Here is a 20399-nt window from a genome sequence, read left to right as displayed (position 1 = left end):
GAAGTCATGGATAGGATATCCCATATGTGACATCAAATTCTCTAACTTCCAACCTCATTGTGGCAGTAGTAATTTCTCACCCCTTCCCTTTCTCACTTTTTCAGTCCTGATGCAGGGTCTCAGCTTGAAATGTCAACTGTTTACTCCCCTCTATAAATGCTGCCTGACAAGGGAGGGAACGTCCGGGTGGGTGCAGTCTTCGATTGTGCTAGGTGCTTTACTGAGGTAGCAAGAAGTATCGATAGAGGCCATTGAGGGGGGCTAGTTCCCATGATGTGTTGAGCTGTGCACTCGTTTTGGCTTTGTGGACTCGTTAGTTCAGGAACTCATGAGAGAAAGCACACCACTGTGGTGTGAGTACACGTGAGACTGCAGGTGCAGGAATCTGGAACAACAGCCTGCTGGAGGAACTCAGAGCTTTGCATCAAAACTTGACAGTGTAGTTCTTTTCCTTCCATTAGTGTTGGTCAGCCCATTGAATTCCTCTAGCAGAGTGTCTGCTGCTCCTGGATTACTACTGTGCAATGAGGAAAGATTGGTATTGATTGGGGAAGAGTAATCATAACACGATACTGTTTTTTATTAAAAGAGGGCGAGAGGATTGCTTCTCAAAGTAGGGTCTTGTGAATGAAAATAAAGGAATCTTAATTTTAGAAGGTGGGAATTGGTTATGATAGATTGTGGAATGTTAGTTAAACAATTGATGATGGGATCCAAGGCGTAAAATTCAAAAGTTACATGGATGGCATATCTCTGGTGCAAACAAAAAAGGTGTCTCAATCATGATTTGCCAAAAAATTATGGAAAGAATTAATTCAAGGAAGGCCAGTAGAAAGCAAGCCCGAGGATTGTGATCAGTTCAGAAAAAAGGATAAACTGATTGAGAAGGAAGATACAGTACAAGAGTAAGTTTGCAGAGAGCATAGGCCGTATCACAACTCAATGTTTATAATATGTGGAGAGACAAAAAAAATTAGTGAAGACAAACATCACTGCCTTACCGTCAGATCCTTGGGGATTAACTGTGGGGAGGAAGGGAATGGTAGAATTCATCGGTTGTGTGCGTGGGTTCAACTTGTATCAAGCCTAACTTCCCAAAAGAAAAATTGGGTTCAGAGGGTCCAGTGAGGTGGTGGTGGGGGGGAAGCTGAAGCAAATCTGTGTTTGTAGGTGAAATCTACAGGGCTCCAGAGTACGTCAGGATATGGCGCTAGAAATAGTCGATGCATTGGTTATTTTCCAATGTTCTTACAACTAGGGAACATTTCCAATGGATTAGAAAGCAGCTAATGTAACCTTGGTAAGAAAAGAGAGAATTATTGACCTGATTACCCTGACAAAAGGTAGTGAAATTGCTAGAGTTCACAGTAAACGAGGCAGTTGAAGAGCAAAGTGCAGAGATTTACAAGGATGCTGTCAGGACTTGGCCTGAGTTATAGGGAGGGAATTGGTACACCATAACTTTAAAGATTTAAGATTGTTGAATGTCCCGTACACAGTATAAAGGAGAACTAAGTAATTGTTACTCCGGATCAGGTACAGCATAAAAAAACACAATAAGATAAAGGATGCAATAATAAATATAAATACATAGCTTGTTGTACATCCATGAAGTGACGCTAGACACACTAGTGTCTGTACACAAGGTGGCTGACAGGAAATTATTAAGTAACAGTGGCGAGGAGTTTATTCCTTAGAATGCAAGAACTTAGGGATGAGCTTAAAGAGATCATGAGGGGTGTACATAGATATAGTGCACTTGGTCTTTTCACAGGCAAGAGGGCTGAAGTTTAACATGAGATGGGAAAGATTTGAATGGGATCTGGGGGGCAACTTTTTCACCCAGAGGGTTGTCCATATGTGGAAGAAGCTGCAAGAAAAGGTGCTTGAGCCAGGTACATTAACAAGACATTGGGGCCGGTAAATGGACAGGAATATGGGTCAAGTGCTTCTAGATTAGTTGGTCAACAAGGATGAGTTAGGCCATAAGGGCCTCTTTCCCTGCTATATGACTCTGACAGGAGTCAACGTGAAAGGGAAGTTCTCAACAAAACTTCTGGAATGTTTTGAGGTTGCAACTGACAGGGTAGACGGGAGAGAACCAGTGTATTCAGTGGTGTATTTAGGCTTTCGGAGTGCAAGGTCCCACGTAAGGATGTGTGTGCAAAACTAGAATGGGGAACTGCAGTAACTGACAGAACCTGGTGACTGGCTGTCAGCGGCACAGCTTGGACTCAACAGGTCATCGGGAGTATGACAGTGTCTCAGCACCATCCTGGTGCTGTAATGACCTGGGTTGCTGGAGTGAGCTAACAGGACAAGATATCTTAATGTGAGTGTATGTTGATTGCAGTGCGAAGCAGCTGGTGAAGGGTGAACCCAATGTATCATACATCTGCTCCCGATATTACCGAGCACCAGAGCTCATCTTTGGAGCTACAGACTACACATCCAATATCGGTGAGTGACCGCTGGGCAGACCCGGTGAGGAGAAACTGTGCCAGAGACACAGAGACTATGCTGTCCCACAGAGATGGAGGAGACAGAGAGAATTGTCCCAGAGAAAGTCGGGGAGTGGGGGGGTGGGAGAGATGTCCGAAGAGAGGAGGAGAAGAAGAAGAAGAGAGAGCTATCCCAGGCGGAGAGAGGGAGAACTATCCCGAGGAGGGTAGGGAAGGAGAGCCATAGAGTAGAGGAAAAGAGCTGTCTCGGGGAGAGAGGGAGAAGAGAGCCGTCCCGGAGAAGAGATGCAGTGGGAGGGAGGAATGAAATAACCCTGAGAGTGAGGGAGGGATGGAGAGAGACAACCTGGAAAGAGAGGGAGAATGGGACAGAACCAACCAAGAGCGAGAGGGGGAGAAGGGGGAGTGGAAAGATGGGTCAGAGAGAGACAGAGATGCATATATATATATATATATATACATACATTCCAGAGAAAAGAGTCAGTGGGAAAGGGGAGGGCAGATGTCCCAGAGAGGAAGGTGGGGAGGGGAGACATCCTGGTGAGGAAGGATGGGCATGTCCCAGAGAGGAAGGGGGTGGGGGAGACGTCCTGAAGAGGAAGGAGATGGGTGGGGGGGAATGTCCCAGTGAGGAAGGGGGTGGAGGGGGAGACTTCCTGGAGAGGAAGGGGGTGGGGGGGAGACGTCCTGGAGAGGAAGGAGATGGGTGGGGAGGAATGTTCCGGTGAGGAAGGGGGTGGCGGGGGAGACTTCCTGGAGAGGGGGGGGGTGGGGGGAAGATGTCCTGGAGAGGAAAGGGGTGGGGGGGGAGATGTCCTGGAGAGGCAGGGGGTGGGGGAGGGAGACGTCCTGGAGAGGCAGGGGGTGGGGGAGGGAGACGTCCTGGAGAGGCAGGGGGTGGGGGAGGGAGACGTCCTGGAGAGGAAGGGGGTGGGGGGGGGGAGACGTCCCGGAGGGGGAGGGTGGGAGACGTCCTGGAGGGGGAGGGTGGGAGACGTCCTGGAGAGGAGGGGTGGGAGATGTCCCAGAGAGGAAGTGGGGAGAAATGTCCTGGAGAGGAAGGGGGTGGAAGGGAGACTTCCCGGAGAGGAAGGGTGGGCTGGGTGGGGGGGGATGCGGTGAGACGTCCAGGAGAAGAAGGGGGGTGGGAGGGGGAGACGTCCTGGAGAGGAAGGGGGGTGAGAGGGGGAGATGTCCTGGAGAGGGAGGGTGGGAGACGTCCTGGAGAGGAATGGGGGGGAGATGTCCCGGAGAGGATGTGGGGAGAAATGTCCTGGAGAGGAAGGGGTGGTGGGGAGGCTTTCCGGAGAGGAAGGGTGGGCTAGGTGGGGTGGGGGAGATGTCCCGGAGAGGAAGGGGGGGTGGGAGGGGGAGACGTCCCGGAGAGGAAGGGGTTGGAGGGGGGTGACATCCCAGAGAGGCAGGGTGGACTGGGTGGGGTGGGGGAGATGTCCCGGAGAGGAAGGGGGTTGGGGGGGAGGGGGGGTGGACATCCCAGAGAGGGAGGGGATGGAGGGGGGAGGCGTCTCGGAGAGGGTGGGGGGAAGGAGGTGGGGGGTGGGTACACGTTCCAGAGAGGAAGGGGGTGGGTGGGGAGAGAGGTCCTGGAGAGGAAGTGGGTGGGAGGGGGGAGACATCCCGGAGGGGGAGGGGGTGGAGGGGGGAGACGTCCTGGAGAGGGAGGGGAAATGTCCCAGAGAGAAAGGGGGTGAGGGTGGGGGGAGATGTGCCGGAGAGGGACAGGGGAAGAAAGAAACCGGAGAGAATTGTGAATGTCCCACAGAGAGTTTATTGAGAGACGGAAGGGAGTTGCCCCAGAGGGAGACAGGAGAGCAGGAGAGAATGGTCCCAGTGAGTGTGAAAGATGGGGGAGAGAGAGAGAGAGAGACACACACACAGAGGAATTGTCCCGGGGATGGGGGGGGGAGAGAGATGGGGTGAATTGTCTGTGAGAGAGAGAGAGAGAGATGGATAGATAGATAGATAGATAGATAATCCCAGATACAGGTGGGTGAGAATGGTTTCAGGGCGAGAGAGATGGGAGAGAATGGTTCTGTTAATGCTCAAATGACAAAGACAAGGTTTTCTTTCCCGAATTGTGTTTAGTACATAAAGGCTGCCATCTTCTTACTCACAAATCCTCTCTCACCACCCCCCCCCACCCCGCCAGGCATTCCTATAACGGAGGAAGTGCAAATCCCAACCAAATGCTTACATAGCCCAACTGTCTCCCATTCTTTTTATGTACATTAAAAAATAGTTTAAAAAGTACCAGTTTAGATGTCCGTTAGGACTTGGGAATTAGTTCTAACCCTTGATGTTGATACAGTTCTTAACGTACTAGTTGCCTTCACTAAGTGTCTTCAGCAGCACAAGGGACAGTCAGTTGTTCACTTGTAGTTGACTACAGAACATGATGAATTTTCTGTGCTTGGACAAGTTCCTTGATGCTACTTATCTCTAGATGAAGCCTCTTCTCTGTAACTGACTGGGTGGATTTGATGGCATAAACCAGAGTATTTGTCTGTGACACAAGTTATTTGTAGACCGTTCTTCTTTGGGTCACCATGGACGAGCTCAGAACGGAGTATGGCCAGTTAAATAGCACTGTCAATACCTTCAAACACTGCAAGAGTTTCTACTCAGCATATTACATTCAACTCTTTGGATCCTTTTTGATTGCCAACACAGAGGTGAAATCTTCCCTCTTCTCCCATCGGTACAATAAAATGTCCCCTTTGAGTACTTCCATCAGGAAGATTTCCAAGTGAGGCTTCATTAAAGGCAACGAGCCTCAGTGAGCCATCTTTTCCAATCTTCAAGACTACTTTTTCCAGATTGAATTTTGCACACTAGCTTGTTTGCCTCTTGTAAAGTTTCTACTATGGCTTTTTTTGTGCTGGATGTCAAGTTGCAGGCATCAAACATGATGTCATGTCTGCTCAGCTTCAGTTTCACTGAGGGGTGCATCCTGTTGTGTGGCATGTGAGGATTCCATGCTGATTGTCTGAAGACTCCTTATGTAGCTTTCTTGGTGGAGTTGTACTCTTCCATCAACAGCAAAGATGTATATCCTGATATAGAATATCTGTCATATTCCTCCTGTCCAACCTGAAAAGCTGACTTTAGCTGAGGGATGATTGTTGTGGCAAAGTTTTGTGAGTCTCCCCATATGAAGTCATCTATGACAGGCAAGTAAGTCTCATCACATGGTATCCTGAATCTTGACAGTAAAAAAACAGTTGGATCCACTTGTGACATATTTCCACCAGTTTTCAACATTACTTCCTTGACCTTTTTATTCCAGTAGACTGATGCATCTGCTAGACCATATACATTTTTTGAGTTTCCACAGTGTTCCTTCACCTCTGGCTTCAGGCAGGGGTCAAATGTAAATGTCACGTGATGATTCTATTCCCTGTAAGAATGCAGATTTTATGTCCATGCAATGGGGTTGCCAATGCTTTTGACATATGACTGAGAGAAATAGTCAGAGAGACTCTGATGCATATGTTGGTGAGTCTTTTATGTTCAGTTCCTCAAAACCTCTAGCCGTCAGGTGTGCTTTTGGTGTAATTCCTGTCGGGGTTTCTTTCAAGGTGTACACCTATCTTGCACACTGTCTTTTGGCCAATGTCTCTGACTTCCTCAAACTCTCCATTATTTCTCCAGCTACTGATTTCATCCTGTTTTGCAGATTCAAATGACATGTCCTTAGTTACTAGGATATCTTCCTCTTGACATTTCTCAGATGGTCCAGCCTGATCTATACTTGGTTCAATATGAAGTCTGTCTACATGTGACAGATCAACTGACCCTGCAGTGCCAGTGACCGTGGCGGGTTCTCTAGGTAATTCAAGTTGTATCCAATTTTGTTTCTCCCAGTGGCTTTGCCTGCTCGCCCTAAGACTTCAGCTTTGTATCAGATACCAGAGTCTAGGTCTACAAATCTCACAGTTTGGTCTGTTTTAAGACTGAAACTTCCATGTTGTCTTTGCTCTTGTGATGACTTCTGTTCAGGCAAGCTGCACTCTCTTCAGCACAGTCTCTGCCACTGTGAGCAACTCTGCTGGGTCCTCAGCTGCACTCTCCTTGTCACTGTCTGTGCTATGTGACACAGGATCAGGTAAGTGCATTTCATTTATCGTATCATTCTCCACGGAGTTCTGATGGTCTTCAGTTTGTGATGCTCTCTCTCTTTCTGTACTTCCATGTCTCTCAAATACCACAACTCCACCCTGACCAGTGACAACTCCAGGATGTTTCCATTCTGTATGGACTGCTTCTTTGTAATACACTTCATCCTGCCCCATAGTTTACATCTGTCGGACAGAGCTGTGCCCTTGGTGCTCGTCGAATTCTCTCTGAACACTCAGCTTCAGCGAAAGCTGTCCTTGATGCACGCTGTGCAATGTTTCCCAACCATTCACTCTTTGTAGTGCCCTCTCAAGCAGGTAGCCTGTTAGCCAGTACAAAGGGAGGCTTTGGATTGTGGCCGAACACAAGTTGACATGAGCCATAGCCACATATATTGTGCATGGTATTCGTTGCCATAAGGGCCCAGTCCAGAGCTGTGTTCCAATCACAGCCATTGCTTTTCTTTACCATCAGTATTATTTCAGTGAGCATTTCATTGTGTCACTTCAGAAGTCCATTACTGCAATATATATGTAAACACGAGGAATTCTGCAGATGCTGGAAATTCAAGCAACACACATCAAAGTTGCTGGTGAACGCAGCAGGCCAGGCAGCATCTCTAGGAAGAGGTACAGTCGACGTTTCGGGCTGAGACCCTTCCTCAGGACTAACTGACGAAGGATCTCGGCCCGAAACATCGACTGTACCTCTTCTTAGAGATGCTGCCTGGCCTGCTGCGTTCACCAGCAACTTTGATGTGTGTTACTGCAATATATATGCTGCTGATGTCTTTGTTTCAATGTTAAAGTTCTCTGCCATATCTCTGAATTCATCAATATTAATTCACCACGATTATTACTGAATACATTCCAAGCTGGGCTATTAATGCTTAATCAGGAATGAACGAAGTTTTTTTTTCACCATCTCTGTGGTTCCCTTTGTATTTGCAATACGTTGAATGCATCAGTGATGAGATACCACACTCCTTGCTCCAGTTCATGTAGGTCTACAGCTACTATTTTATTGTATTCAGATGCTGGTGGTAGACCAACTGCAGGCTTGGGCTTGGGCTTTCCAAACTTTTGGCATGTCTCACAGCTGTCAATTATCTGCTTTAGAATGGAAAAATAATCTGCATCTGGTTGGAGGAGCAACACCTTATATTTCGTCTGAGTAGCCTCCAACCTGATGGCATGAACCTTGACTTCTCTAACTTCTGCTAATGCCCCACCTCCCCCTGGTACCCCATCCCTTATTTATTTATATACACATATTCTTTCTCTCTCTCTCTCTCCTTTTTCTCCCTCTGTCCCTCTGACTATACCCCTTGCTCATCCTCTAGGTTTTCCCCCCCCTCCCCCTTTTCCTTCTCCCTGGGCCTCCTGTCCCATGATCCTCTCATATCCCTTTTGCTAATCACCTGTCCAGCTCTTGGCTCCATCCCTCCCCCTCCTGTCTTCTATCATTTTGGATCTCCCCCTCCCACTTTCAAATCTCTTACTAGCTCTTCCTACAGTTAGTCCTGACGAAGGGTCTCGGCCTGAAACGTTGACTGTACCTCTTCCTAGAGATGCTGCTTGGCCTGCTGCATTCACCAGCAACTTTGATGTGTGCTGCATCTTTGTTTCCTGAACTCCTGAGCAGTTTCTGAAGTCTCAATTAAAGCATATCCAAACTGCTTGTGAAACTTGAGCACACTTTGCGTTTCTCATCTGGGGTCATGTTCTCTGTGACAGTTGACTCTCAGTAATATCTTCATCCAGAATGTTCACACTGTAGTGTTCAGAGTTGGTGATCTCAAGAGACGCTGGCTTTGTCTCCATATCCAGTACTGCCCCCACTTTCTTTAGGGAAGTTTTACTCAAGAGTAATGGAATGTTCACTTGTACCGACTCCATTTCAATGTAAAGTTTTGTCTGCCCTATATTTGCGGGAATTATCAGTCTTTTGATAGAATGCACAATCTTTCTATCTCCAAATTTGAATGCTTTGTGAATGGGTGTACTTGTGTTCACCAGTTTATGCACTTAATTCTAGTTTAGTTTCTTCCATAGCTTTCAAGCCATTTTCTCCACACTGCATGTGCTTGCTGTAACAATAGCAGATCCTAGAGATTCGATCATAAAAATCTCTGCATTAGTAAGTGATTCCCTTGCAAACAGTGTGATATGGCACTCTTCCACATCTTCAGATTTATTTTCTTCAGTTAGTCGAACTTGTTCGTTTCTGTATGGACATTTTCTTGCCCAGTGGTAAGTACTTTGACAAACTGCACATTTCAATCCCCCTACGGTACTTGTTTAGTGGATTTGTGCCAGTTAATGGTACCCTCGTCTGGTCGCTCTAGGACCTACGCTTGCTGTACTCTCATTTCTGCTCAGTGAAGTATACTGTTTCCTGACTCAAACTAATTCTAACTGTTGGTGGCCTTTTCTCCAAAATCCTCTTCAGTGGCAATTTCATAGATGTAAATGTAAGTTCTGTACATACAGTTAATGCTAGCTGTTCTTTATGTCTAGACACGTAGGACGTTCCATTTTGTATTTATGCATGTGATTGTACTTTTGTACAAATTCAATAATATCAACCATATTTCTAGAACTGTATCTGGAAATGTTGTCAAAATCTGTATATGCCTCATAAATCCGATCCTTTTCTTCCTTCAAAAAAACTTGAGTCAAGTGCATTTATTAGCGCATTCATACCGTCATCCTCGTTCAGATCTTCCACCAAAATTCCCATGCTGGTCTCTCTCACTCTTCCTAAAAGTGACAGTACAGCTGCAGGGTTCTGCTGCTGCTTCTAGAGCTCCATAACACAAGACCATTTTCCAGTTTCATAGGCTTGCTCTCATCAAATGCCGGTGGGATCTGATCATTGACAACCAGCCTCTGCTACACTCAGACGACAAAGACAAGATTTTCATTTGTTTGAACAACTTTAAAAATCTGATTACATTTAGTACATAAAGGTTGCCATCTTCTTACCGACAACTCCCCCTCGACCTCGTGCACATGCCCATAATAGGAAAAGAGTACATCCCAACTAAATGCTTGAATAGTCCAAATGAGCAGAGTGCAACAGATTCCCGGGAGAGGATTGTTCCAGTGAGAGATGCAGGAGAGAATGGTCACAGGAGGGGGAAGAGAGCGAGGTGGGAGTGAATTGTCACAGTGAGAGAGAATGAGAGAGCATGACGGGAGGGATTTGTCCCTGAGAGAGAGAGAGGGGGGAGGAGAATTATCCCAGACAGAGGGAGGGGAAGAGAACTGTAATTGCCCCAAAAAAGCAGGGTGGGTTACAGATTTGTTTCAGAGAGAGATGGGAAGGTAGTGAATTGTCCCAAAGAGAGAGTGTGGCGAGAATTGCCCCAGGGGTTGGGGGTGTGTGGAAATTTTTCTGGGGAAAAAGAAAAGGGAGAGAGTTGTTCCAGAGAAAGAGAGACCAGGCAGTAGGCGGTGGGAGTAGGGTGAGAGAGAAGTGAGCGGGGGTAGAATTGACCCAGAGAAGGTGATTGGGCAAGTGAGGAGGTGATCTTTCCCAGAGACAAGGAGATGGACAGAGACCATGGGGACTCACTGATTCTCCTGGGAGGCATTGCTGCAGTCCTGGCGGTAGATCAACTGTGGGGATGTCGGTACTGACAGGCCACCAGCGACTGGCTACCCCATGGAAAGTGGTTTCCTGTCAATAGTCCCTGCCTTTCTCACGGTCTTTGCTGCCATTTTCCTGCCCTCTTTTATTTAGTTTTCTGGATCTTTGTCTCCCTCAGAGGACGGGCTAGTTACTAATACCCATTGCAAGCCTCCCGACTCCCACGGCTACCCTGACTATTCTTTGCCCTTCCTCCCTCTTGAGGTTTCTGTTCCATTTTCCCAGTTCTTCTGTCTCTGTTTATTTGCTCTGATGGTGAGCCTTTCTGCCTTGAGTAGCTCCTTCACAAACTGTGGCTTCCCCTCTGCTCTCGGTTTCTCCCCTCCAGGACAGAACAAGGGTGGGAATCCCCAGTGGACTTGCCTTCCACTCCACCAGATTCTGCACTCAACAGATCATTCTCTGCCAGGTTCAGCAAGGTTCCATCATCGGACACGTCATCTCCCCTTTCAGCATTTCCTGGGGACCATTCCCTGGTTTTCTTTAGGACACTTACCCCTGTAGCTGCAGGCAATGCAACAGCACATCCCTCCTCAGTACATGGAGCTCAGAAAAATAGAGGGCTATGGGGAACCCTAGGTAATTTCTAAGGTAAGGACATGTTTGGTACAGCTTAGTAAGCTGAAGGGCCTGTATTGTGCTGTAGGTTTTCTATGTTTCTATGTTTCCTGCACCATATAGAGACCCAAGCAATTGTTCCAGTTGAAACAGTGAATCACTGAGTTCTGATGAAAGGTCTCAGCATGAAACATCAACTGTTTAATCCCCTCCATAGATGCTGCCTGATACGCTGAGTTCCTCCAGCATATTGTATTTGTTTCTCACTTACTCGCCCTGTTGGTTGTGTGGTCTTCTCGCTGCTGTAGGAACCACACACAGATCGGGTTGCCACTTTGAGGAATTCCTGCATTCCGTTCACAGGGCTAACTCTGAGCTTCCCATTCCCTGCCACTTTGATCCCCCAAACTACTCCCACTCAGCAGCCTGTGACCTCCTGCACTCTTACACTGAGAACCAATGCTGGCTTGAGGAACAGCGTCTCAGCTTGGAGTCTGGACTTAATATTGGAATTGGTTTATTATTGTCACATATACCAAGATGTAGTGAAAAGCTTGTCTTGCATATCGTTCATACAGATCAGATCATTACACAGTGTATTGCGGTAGAACAAGGTAAAACAATAACAATGCAGAATAAAGTGTAACAGCTACAAAGAAAGTGTACATCTTCAGATAACATGATTTCTGTAATAGTTATATACCTATAGGCTCAGCTGTTTTTCTCCCCCATATTTTCTTGTCATCCCTTGGGGAATGAAGGACGTTCCCATCTTGACCTTCCGCACATCTTCCAGCTCTTATGTTCTCCCTCTCTGACTGTTCCCATTCACTCTCTGACCAGATCACAGCCGCTCCACGTGGACTCCCCTGTGTTAACCTCTCAGACGCACCCACGCCCACCTCCACCCGCCCCCATCCTCCCTGCAGCTTCACCATTCCCTTCCTGATCACCTGCCCATCCCTCCACGCTTTTCTCTGGTTCCAGACATCCTTCCCTTTATTCCATGGTCTGCTCTCCTCTCCCATTAGATTCCTCCTCCTTCAGCCCTTTGTCTCTTCCAGCCATTACCTCCCAGCTTCTCATATTATTCTGTTTCTCCCCCCCTCTCTTTCCTGCCATCCCTTCCCCCCAACCTAGATTCACCTGGTCTCACCTATTACCTGCCAGCTCATGCTCCTGCCCCTTCCCCATACTTTTATTCTGGCTTCTGTTCTCTTCCTTTTGAGTCTTGGATCAAGCGTCTCATCCTGAAACATCAACTGTTCATTTCCCTCTTCAGCTGCTGCCTGACAACTGAATTCCTCCAGCCTTTTGTCCAGATTTCTAGCAACCTGCAGTTTCTCTTATGTCTCAGCTTTAACTAGCTTGACTCCTTCCTGGATTTGAGAGTCTCTGACATGAAACGTTGTCTCTTTTGCCCGATCTGCTGCGTAATTCCAGCATTGCCTGTTTTTTTTAATGTGAGGTTTTCAGTAATTCAGACTTACACAATATGAAAACAGGCCTTTCAGCCTGCCTGGCGAGTTAGTCCCAGCTCTCTAAACCTCTCCTATCTGAAGACTTACCCAGTTGGCTTTTAAATGATGCTTTTAACTGTGCCCATCTCAACCACAGTTTCCGGCAGTTTGTTCCAAATACCACTCTGGTCTCTGATCTTAAACTTATGCCCTCTTGTCTTTAGTACCTCCCTGGGAAAAAGACTGCTTTTACCCTGTTGTTAACACACCTCTATTAGATCACCCCTCAATTTCCTAAATTCCAGGGCATGAAGTCCTAGTCTGCATAACCCTGCCTTGTAACTCAGGCCCCCAAGTCCAGGCAACATCCTGGTGAATCCTTCTTGTACTGTTTCTAATTTAATAGCATCTTTCCTTTAACAGGAACTGTATATAATACTCCCAGTGCAGCCCCACCAATGTCTTGTACAACTTTCAGGTAGTTCTTCCAGGTGAGGGAACGCTTCACCTGCGAATCTGTTGGGGTCATCTGTTGTATCCGGTGCTCCCAATGGCTGCCTCCACCACGTTGGTGAGACCCGATATTGATTCAGAGACCGCTTTGTTGAGCACCTCTGCTCTAACTGCCAAAAGTGGAATTTCCCATGGCCAATCATTTTAATTTCTCTCCCCATTCTTATTCTAGCATGTTGGTCCGTGGCCTTTTTTTTTTTAACCTCGATGAGGCCACTTAGGGTGGAGGAGCAACATCTCATATTTTCTTTAGGTAACCTCCAACCTGATAATATAAACATCGGTTTCTCATTCCAGTAATTTTTTTTTCACTCCCCCCTTCCTCCTCTTCTATTCCCCACACTGACCTCTCCTCACTTCTCCATCACCACCCTTGCCCCTACTTCTTCCCTTTCTGCCCTGGTCTACTGTCCTCTCCTATCAGATTCCTTCTTCTCCAGCCCTTTACCTTTCCCACCACCTAGTTTCACCTGCCACCTTCAGGCAGTTTTTCTTCCACTCCTGCTACCTTTTTATCCTGTTGTCTCCCCCCGTCCATTCCAGTGCCGAAGAAGAGTCTCGGCCCGAAATGTCAACTATTTATTCATTTCCATAGTTGCTGCCTGACCTGCTGAGTTCCTCCAACATTTTGTGTGTGTTGCTCAGGATTTCCAGCATCTGCAGAATCTCTTGTGTCATATACAATTGGAGCATAACTAATCTCCCATCTCCTACACTCCTCTCTCAACTCTATACTTTTTTTCGGTTTTCAGTGTAAGCCCAGTGTTTTCATACTCCAAGCCTCTGTGAATACAAGGATCCGATCTGCCTCATATCCCTGCCATTTGGAGAGATTGCTGCTGACATCACCTGCGCCCTCTCTTCCTACACACCCTTCACCACTGTGCCTCATTCGTATGTGTCCATCTCTACCAACTTTGTGTGTTACTTTGTGGCCACGCTTGTCTCAGATGGTCTATCCTCCTGCCTGTACTGACCCCTGACCTCTTGCTCCTCCTTCTCCACATCCCTCTCCTGTCCACATTGAGAGGGAACCTCAAGTTTGTCACCCACAGTCAAATCATTACTCCATCTCTTCAGCTGCCCAGTTATCAGCAGACACCTTCTCATTGACGTGCAGGTCCTGACCATTTTTCCGTTCCCATTGACAAGTCACTGATCTTACTCTTGTACACAAGAGATTCTGTACATGCTGGAAATCTTGAGCGATACACACAAAATGCTGGAGCAACTTATTGCTGGAGGTACTCACCCCTCCAGCCCTCCCCCCGCCCCCCATTTCCCACTCCTTTTCTCTTTTCTATTCCCATTCTTGTTTACCCTCTTATTCCTGCTCTCCTACCCTCATGAGCTGCCCATCACCTCCCTGTGGTTCCCCAACTCCTTCCCTTTATTCCATGGCTCATATCAGACTCTTCTTCGGCTCGTTACCTCTTTCACCGGTCACCTCCCAGTTTCTCACATCAGCCCCCCCACCTTCCCTCACCTGGTTTCACCCTGTCACCTGCCAGCTTGTATTCCTTCCTCTCTCTCCCTCCCCCCTTAGAAACATGGAATCTAGAAACATAGAAAACCTACAGTGTAATACAGGCCCTTTAGCCCACAATGCTGTGCCGAACATGTACTTACTTACTGTTCCCCTCTACCACCACTCTGCTCCGTCTAGTGGAATTAGTCCTTACTCTTAATAATTTCTCCTTCGGCTCCTCCCACTTCCTCCAAACTAAAGGTGTAGCTATGGGCACCCGTATGGGTCCTAGCTATGCCTGCCTTTTTGTTGGGTTTGTGGAACAATCTATGTTCCGTGCCTATTCTGGTATCTGTCCCCCACTTTTCCTTCGCTACATCGACGACTGCATTGGCGCTGCTTCCTGCATGCATGCAGAACTCGTTGACTTTATTAACTTTGCCTCCAACTTTCACCCTGCCCTCAAGTTTACCTGGTCCATTTCCTACACCTCCCTCCCTTTCTAGATCTTTCTGTCTCTGTCTCTGGAGACAGCTTATCCACTGATGTCTACTATAAGCCTACTGACTCTCACAGCTATCTGGACTATTCCTCTTCTCACCCTGTCTCTCGCAAAAACGCCATCCCCTTCTCGCAATTCCTCCGTCTCCGCCGCATCTGCTCTCAGGATGAGGCTTTTCATTCTAGGACGAGGGAGATGTCTTCCTTTTTTAAAGAAAGGGGCTTCCCTTCCTCCACTATCAACTCTGCTCTTAAACGCATCTCCCCCATTTCACGTACATCTGCTCTCACTCCATTCTCCCGCCACCCCACTAGGAATAGGGTTCCCCTGGTCCTCATCTACCACCCCACCAGCCTCCGGGTCCAACATATTATTCTCCGTAACTTCCGCCACCTCCAACGGGATCCCACCACTAAGCACACCTTTCCCTCCCCCCCCCCTGCATTCCGCCGGGATCGCTCCCTACACAACTCCTTGTCCATTCGTACCCCCCATCCCTCCCCACTGATCTCCCTCCTGGCACTTATCCATGTAAGCAGAACAAGTGCTACACATGCCCTTACACTTCCTCCCTTACCACCATTCAGGGCCCCAAACAGTCCTTCCAGGTGAGGCAACACTTCACCTGTGAGTCGACTGGGGTGATATACTGCGTCCGGTGCTCCCGATGTGGCCTTTTATATATTGGCGAGACCCGACGCAGACTGGGAGACCGCTTTGCTGAACATCTACGCTCTGTCCGCCAGAGAAAGCAGGATCTCCCAGTGGCCACACATTTTAATTCCACATCCCATTCCCATCCTGATATGTCTATCCACGGCCTCCTCTACTGTAAAGATGAAGCCACACTCAGGTTGGAGGAACAACACCTTATATTCCGTCTGGGTAGCCTCCAACATGAACATCGACTTCTCTAACTTCCGCTAAGGCCCCACCTCCCCCTCGTACCCCATCTGTTACTCATTTTTATGCACACATTCTTTCTCTCACTCTCCTTTTTCTCCCTCTGTCCCTCTGAATATATCTCTTGCCCATCCTCTGGGTCCCCCCCCCCCTGTCTTTCTTTCCGGACCTCCTGTCCCATGATCCTCTCGTATCCCCTTTTGCCTATCACCTGTCCAGCTCTTGGCTCTATCTCTCCCCCTCCTGTCTTCTCCTATCATTTTGGATCTCCCCCTCCCCCTCCAATTTTCAAATCCCTTACTCACTCTTCCTTCAGTTAGTCCTGACGAAGGGTCTCAGCCTGAAACGTCGACTGCACCTCTTCCTAGAGATGCTGCCTGGCCTGCTGCATTCACCAGCAACTTTGATGTGTGTTGCTTGAATTTCCAGCATCTGCAGAATTCCTGTTGTTTACTTACTTTAGAAATTACCTGGGTTACCCATAGCCCTCTATTTTTCTTAGCTCCATGTGCCTATCCAGGAGTCTCTTAAAAGACCCTATTTGTCCTGATTTCTCGCAACCTGCAGTCTCTCTTATGTCTCAGCTTCAACTGGCTTGAATCCTTCCTGGACTTGAGTGTCTGACGTGAAACGTTGTCTCTTTTGCCCGATCTGCTGTGTAATTCCAGCATTACCTGTTTTATTAATGTGAGGTTTTCAGTAATTCAGACTTATACAATATGCCGTTGCCGGCAGCCCATTCCACGCACTCGCCACTCTCTGCATTAAAAAAAACTTACCCCTGTCATCTCTGTAGCTACTTCGAAACACCTTAAAACTGTGCCCTCTCATGTTAGCCATTTGAGCCCTGGGAAAAAGCCTCTTACTATCCATGCGATCAATGCCTCATCATCTTATACACCTCTATCAGGTCACCTCTCACCCTCCGTCGCTCCAAGGAGAAAAGGCAAAGTTCATTCAACCTATTCCCATAACGTATGCTCCCCATCTTGCACCCTTTCTATAGTTTCCACATCCTTCCTGCAGTGAGGTGACCATTACTGAGCACAGTACTCCAAGTGTGGTCTGACCAGGGTCCTATATAGCTGTAACGTTACCTCTTGACTCTTGAACTCAATCCCACGGTTGATGAAGACCAATACACGGTATACCTTCTTAACCATAGAGTCAACATGCACAGCAGCTTTGAGCGTCCTATGGACTCAGACCCCAAGATCCCTCTGATCCTCCATGCTGCCAAGAGTCTTACCATTAATACTATATTCTTCCATCATATTTGACCTACCAAAATGAACCACCTCACACATCTGAGTTGAACTCTATCTGCCAATTCTTAGCCCAGTTTTGCATCCTATCAATGTCCTGCTGTAACCTCTGACAGTCTTCCTCACTATCCACAAATTTACTAACCCATCCCTCCACCTTCTCATCTAGGTCATTTATAAAAATCATGAAGAGAGGGGTCCCAGAACAGATCCCCAAGGCACACCACTGGTCACTGAACTCCATGCAGAATATGACTCATCTACAACCACTCTTTGCCTTCTGTGGGCAAGCCAATTCTGAATCCACAAAGCAATGCCTCCTTACTTTCTCAATAAGCTTTCTGTGTGGTACCTTATCAAATACCTTGCTGAAATCTATATACACTACACCTACTACTCTAACTTCATCAATGTGTTTAGTTACATCCTGAAAATTTTCAATCAGAATTGTAAGGCACGACCTGCCTTTGACAAAGCCATACTGACTATTCCTAATCATATTATGCCTCTCCAAATGTTCCTAAATCCTGCCTCTCAGGATCTTCTCCATCAACTTAGGAACCACTGAAGTAAGACTCACTGGTCTATAATTTCCTGAACTATCTCTACGTCCTTCCTTGAATAAGAGAACAACATCTGCAACCCTCCAATCCTCTGGAACCTCTCCTGTCCCCATTGATGGTGCAAAGATCATTGCCAGTGGCTCAGCAATCTCCTCCGCCTCCCACAGTTGCCTGGGGTATATCTTGCCTGGTCCCAGTGTCTTACCCAACTTGATGCTTTCCAAAAGCTCCGGCACATCCTCTTTCTTAATGCCTATATGCTCAAGCTTTTCAGTCCACTGCAAGTCATCTCTACAATCACCAAGGTGCTTTTCCGTAGTGAATACTGAGGCAAAGTATTCATTAAGTACCTCTGCAGTCTCCTCCGGTTCCATACATACTCTTCCACTGTCACACTCGATTAGTCCTATTCTCTCATATCTTATCCTCTTGCTCTTCACATACTTGTAGGATGTCGTGGGGTTTTCCTTAATCCTGCTCACCAAGGCCTTCTCATGGCCCCTTCTGGCTCTCCTAATTTTATTCTTAAGCTCCTTCCTGCTAGTCTTATAATTTTCTAAATCTCTTATCATTACCTAGTTTTTTGAACCTTTCGTAAGCTTTTCTTTTCCTCTTGACTAGATTTTCAACAGTCTTTGTACATCATGGTTCCTGTACCCTGCCATCCTTTCCCTGTCTCATTGGAACCAATTTCCCCCGGGATCAATAAAGTATGACTATGACTAGGAACGTACCTATGCAGAACACCATGCATGTATACCCTGAACGTTTGCCACATTTCCCTGAGAACACCTGCTCCCAACTTATACTTTCAAGTTCCTGCCTGATAGCTTCATATTTCCCCTTACTCCAATTAAATGTTTTCCTAACTTGTCTGCTCCTATCCCTCTCCAGTGCTATGGTAAAGGAGATAGAATTGTGATCACTGTCTCCAAAATGCTGTCCCACTGAGAGACCTGACACCTAACCAGGTTCATTTTCCAATACCAGATCAAATACAGTCTCTCCTCTTATAGGCTTATCTACATATTGTGTCATGAAACCTTCCTGAACACACCTAACAAACTCCACCCTATCTAAATCCCTTGCTCTAGAGAGAGGCCAATTAATATTGGGGAAATTAAATCCCCCATCACAACAACCGTGTTATTATTGCACCATTCCAGAAATTGTCTCCCTATCTGCTCCTCGATATCCCTGTTACTATTGGGTGGTCTATAAAAAATACCCAGCAGAGTTATTGACCCCTTCCTGTTTCTAACTTCCACCCACAGAGACTCAGTAGACAATCCCTCCATGACTTCCTCCTTTTCTGAAGCCGTGACACTATCTCTGATCAGCAGTGCCACGCCCCCACCTCTTCCTCCTGTCCTTTCTGAAACATCTAAAGCCTGGCATTCTAAGTAGCCATTCCTGCCTCTGAGCCATGCAAGTCTCTGTAATGGCCACAACATCATAGCTCCAAGTACTGATCCATGCTCTAAGCTCCTCCGTTTTGTTCATAATACCCGTTGCATTAAAATAGACACATCTCAAACCATCAGTTTGAACGCATCTCTATCACCTTCCTATCCTCCCTCTCACACTGCCTACAAGCTTTCCCTATTTGTGAGCCAACTGCCCCTTCCTCTGTCTCTTCCATTTGGTTTCCAACTCCCCCCCCCGTGCCCTATTGAACCTCCCTGTCCCTACCCCAGGTTCCCCACTGAACCTCCCTGTCCCTACCCAAAGTTCCCCATTAAACCTCCCTGCCCCTATCCCGTTCCCCATTGAACCTCCCTGCTCCTACCCTATTCCCCATTGAACTTCCCTGTCCCTATCCCATTCCCCTTTGAACCTCCCTGCCCACACCACAGGATCCCCATTGAACCTCCCTATCCCTACCGCAAGTTCTCCATTGAACCTCCCTGCCCTTACCCCCAGGTTCCTCATTGGATCTCCTTGCACCTACCCCTCGCAGTGTTTACCCACTCATTTTGCTACCTTGGCCGTCTTCAACATTGCCAAGTGACACTTGGAACCAGTTGTTAACCCCTGTTGTACCCCTCAGGATTGTTTAGGAATTGACAGGCACTCCTTCACAGAGCTGTTCAGCACAGAGATCATCCCTTCCAGCCCGCCTTGTCCGTGCTGACCATGATGTCTGTCTACGCTCATCCCATTTACCTGCTTTAGACCAGTATCTTCAATGCCTTTTAATTGATGTAATTGTATCGCTATCCACCACTGCCTCTGGTAGCTCACTCCAGGCAACCACTACCGTCTGTGTGGAAGGTCTTACCCCTCACTTTTGAGACTGATCTTGGGTTCTAAGCAGCATAGCCAGAGAAATCACTATTGATTTTGGTTTATTATTGTCACATGTACCAAGGTACAGTGAAAAGCTGGTATTGCACACTGTTCGTGCAGATCAATTCATTACCAGTGCATCGAGGGAGAACAAGGGAAAACAATAACAATGCAATAACAGATCATAATGAGGTAGATTGTGAGGTAAAGAGTCTGTCTTGTTGCACTGAGGAACCATGCAGTAGTTTTACAGCAGCACAGTAGAAGCCATCCATAAGCCTGGTGGTATATACTGTGCTTTCAGGCTTTTGTATCTTCTGCCCTTATATTCTCTCTTGAAAAACCCCATAGCAAGTCTGAAGACATGGGAGACTGCAGATGCTGGAATCCAGGATAATAAAAACAGAACAACGCTGGTCAGTCAGTTCTGTAGAGGCAGAATGTGTAAGTCGATGTTTCGGCTTGACCCTGCATCAGGGGCCCTGAGGGAACAGAATAGATAGCAGTACAAACAGGGGTAGTAGGGTGTGGGATAGAGTTCGTGCTTTTCCATCTGCCAATCATCCTTCCTCTCTCCAATCTGGATTTATCTTCCAGCTTCTATCCTACCCACTCTCCATCTGCC

At 47.2% G+C, this 20399-nt stretch overlaps 1 protein-coding gene across 2 annotated transcripts in view; it reads left to right on the top strand.

Moving 5' to 3' along the window:
* The window catches only part of LOC134350909 (glycogen synthase kinase-3 beta-like), a 77050-nt gene that overhangs the window by 34365 nt on the left and 22286 nt on the right, over nt 1–20399 (top strand). For both annotated transcript variants that reach the window (XM_063056745.1, XM_063056744.1), the window contains exon 6: nt 2354–2460. In XM_063056745.1, the coding sequence (XP_062912815.1) occupies nt 2354–2460 (107 nt within the window). The remainder of the gene's footprint in view (nt 1–2353; nt 2461–20399) is intronic.

This window comes from Mobula hypostoma, chromosome 8 (assembly GCF_963921235.1).
Source record: "Mobula hypostoma chromosome 8, sMobHyp1.1, whole genome shotgun sequence".
Lineage (NCBI taxonomy): Eukaryota > Metazoa > Chordata > Chondrichthyes > Myliobatiformes > Myliobatidae > Mobula > Mobula hypostoma.
Note: the sequence above shows the minus strand (reverse complement) of the source record. Positions and strands in the feature narration are given on the sequence as shown.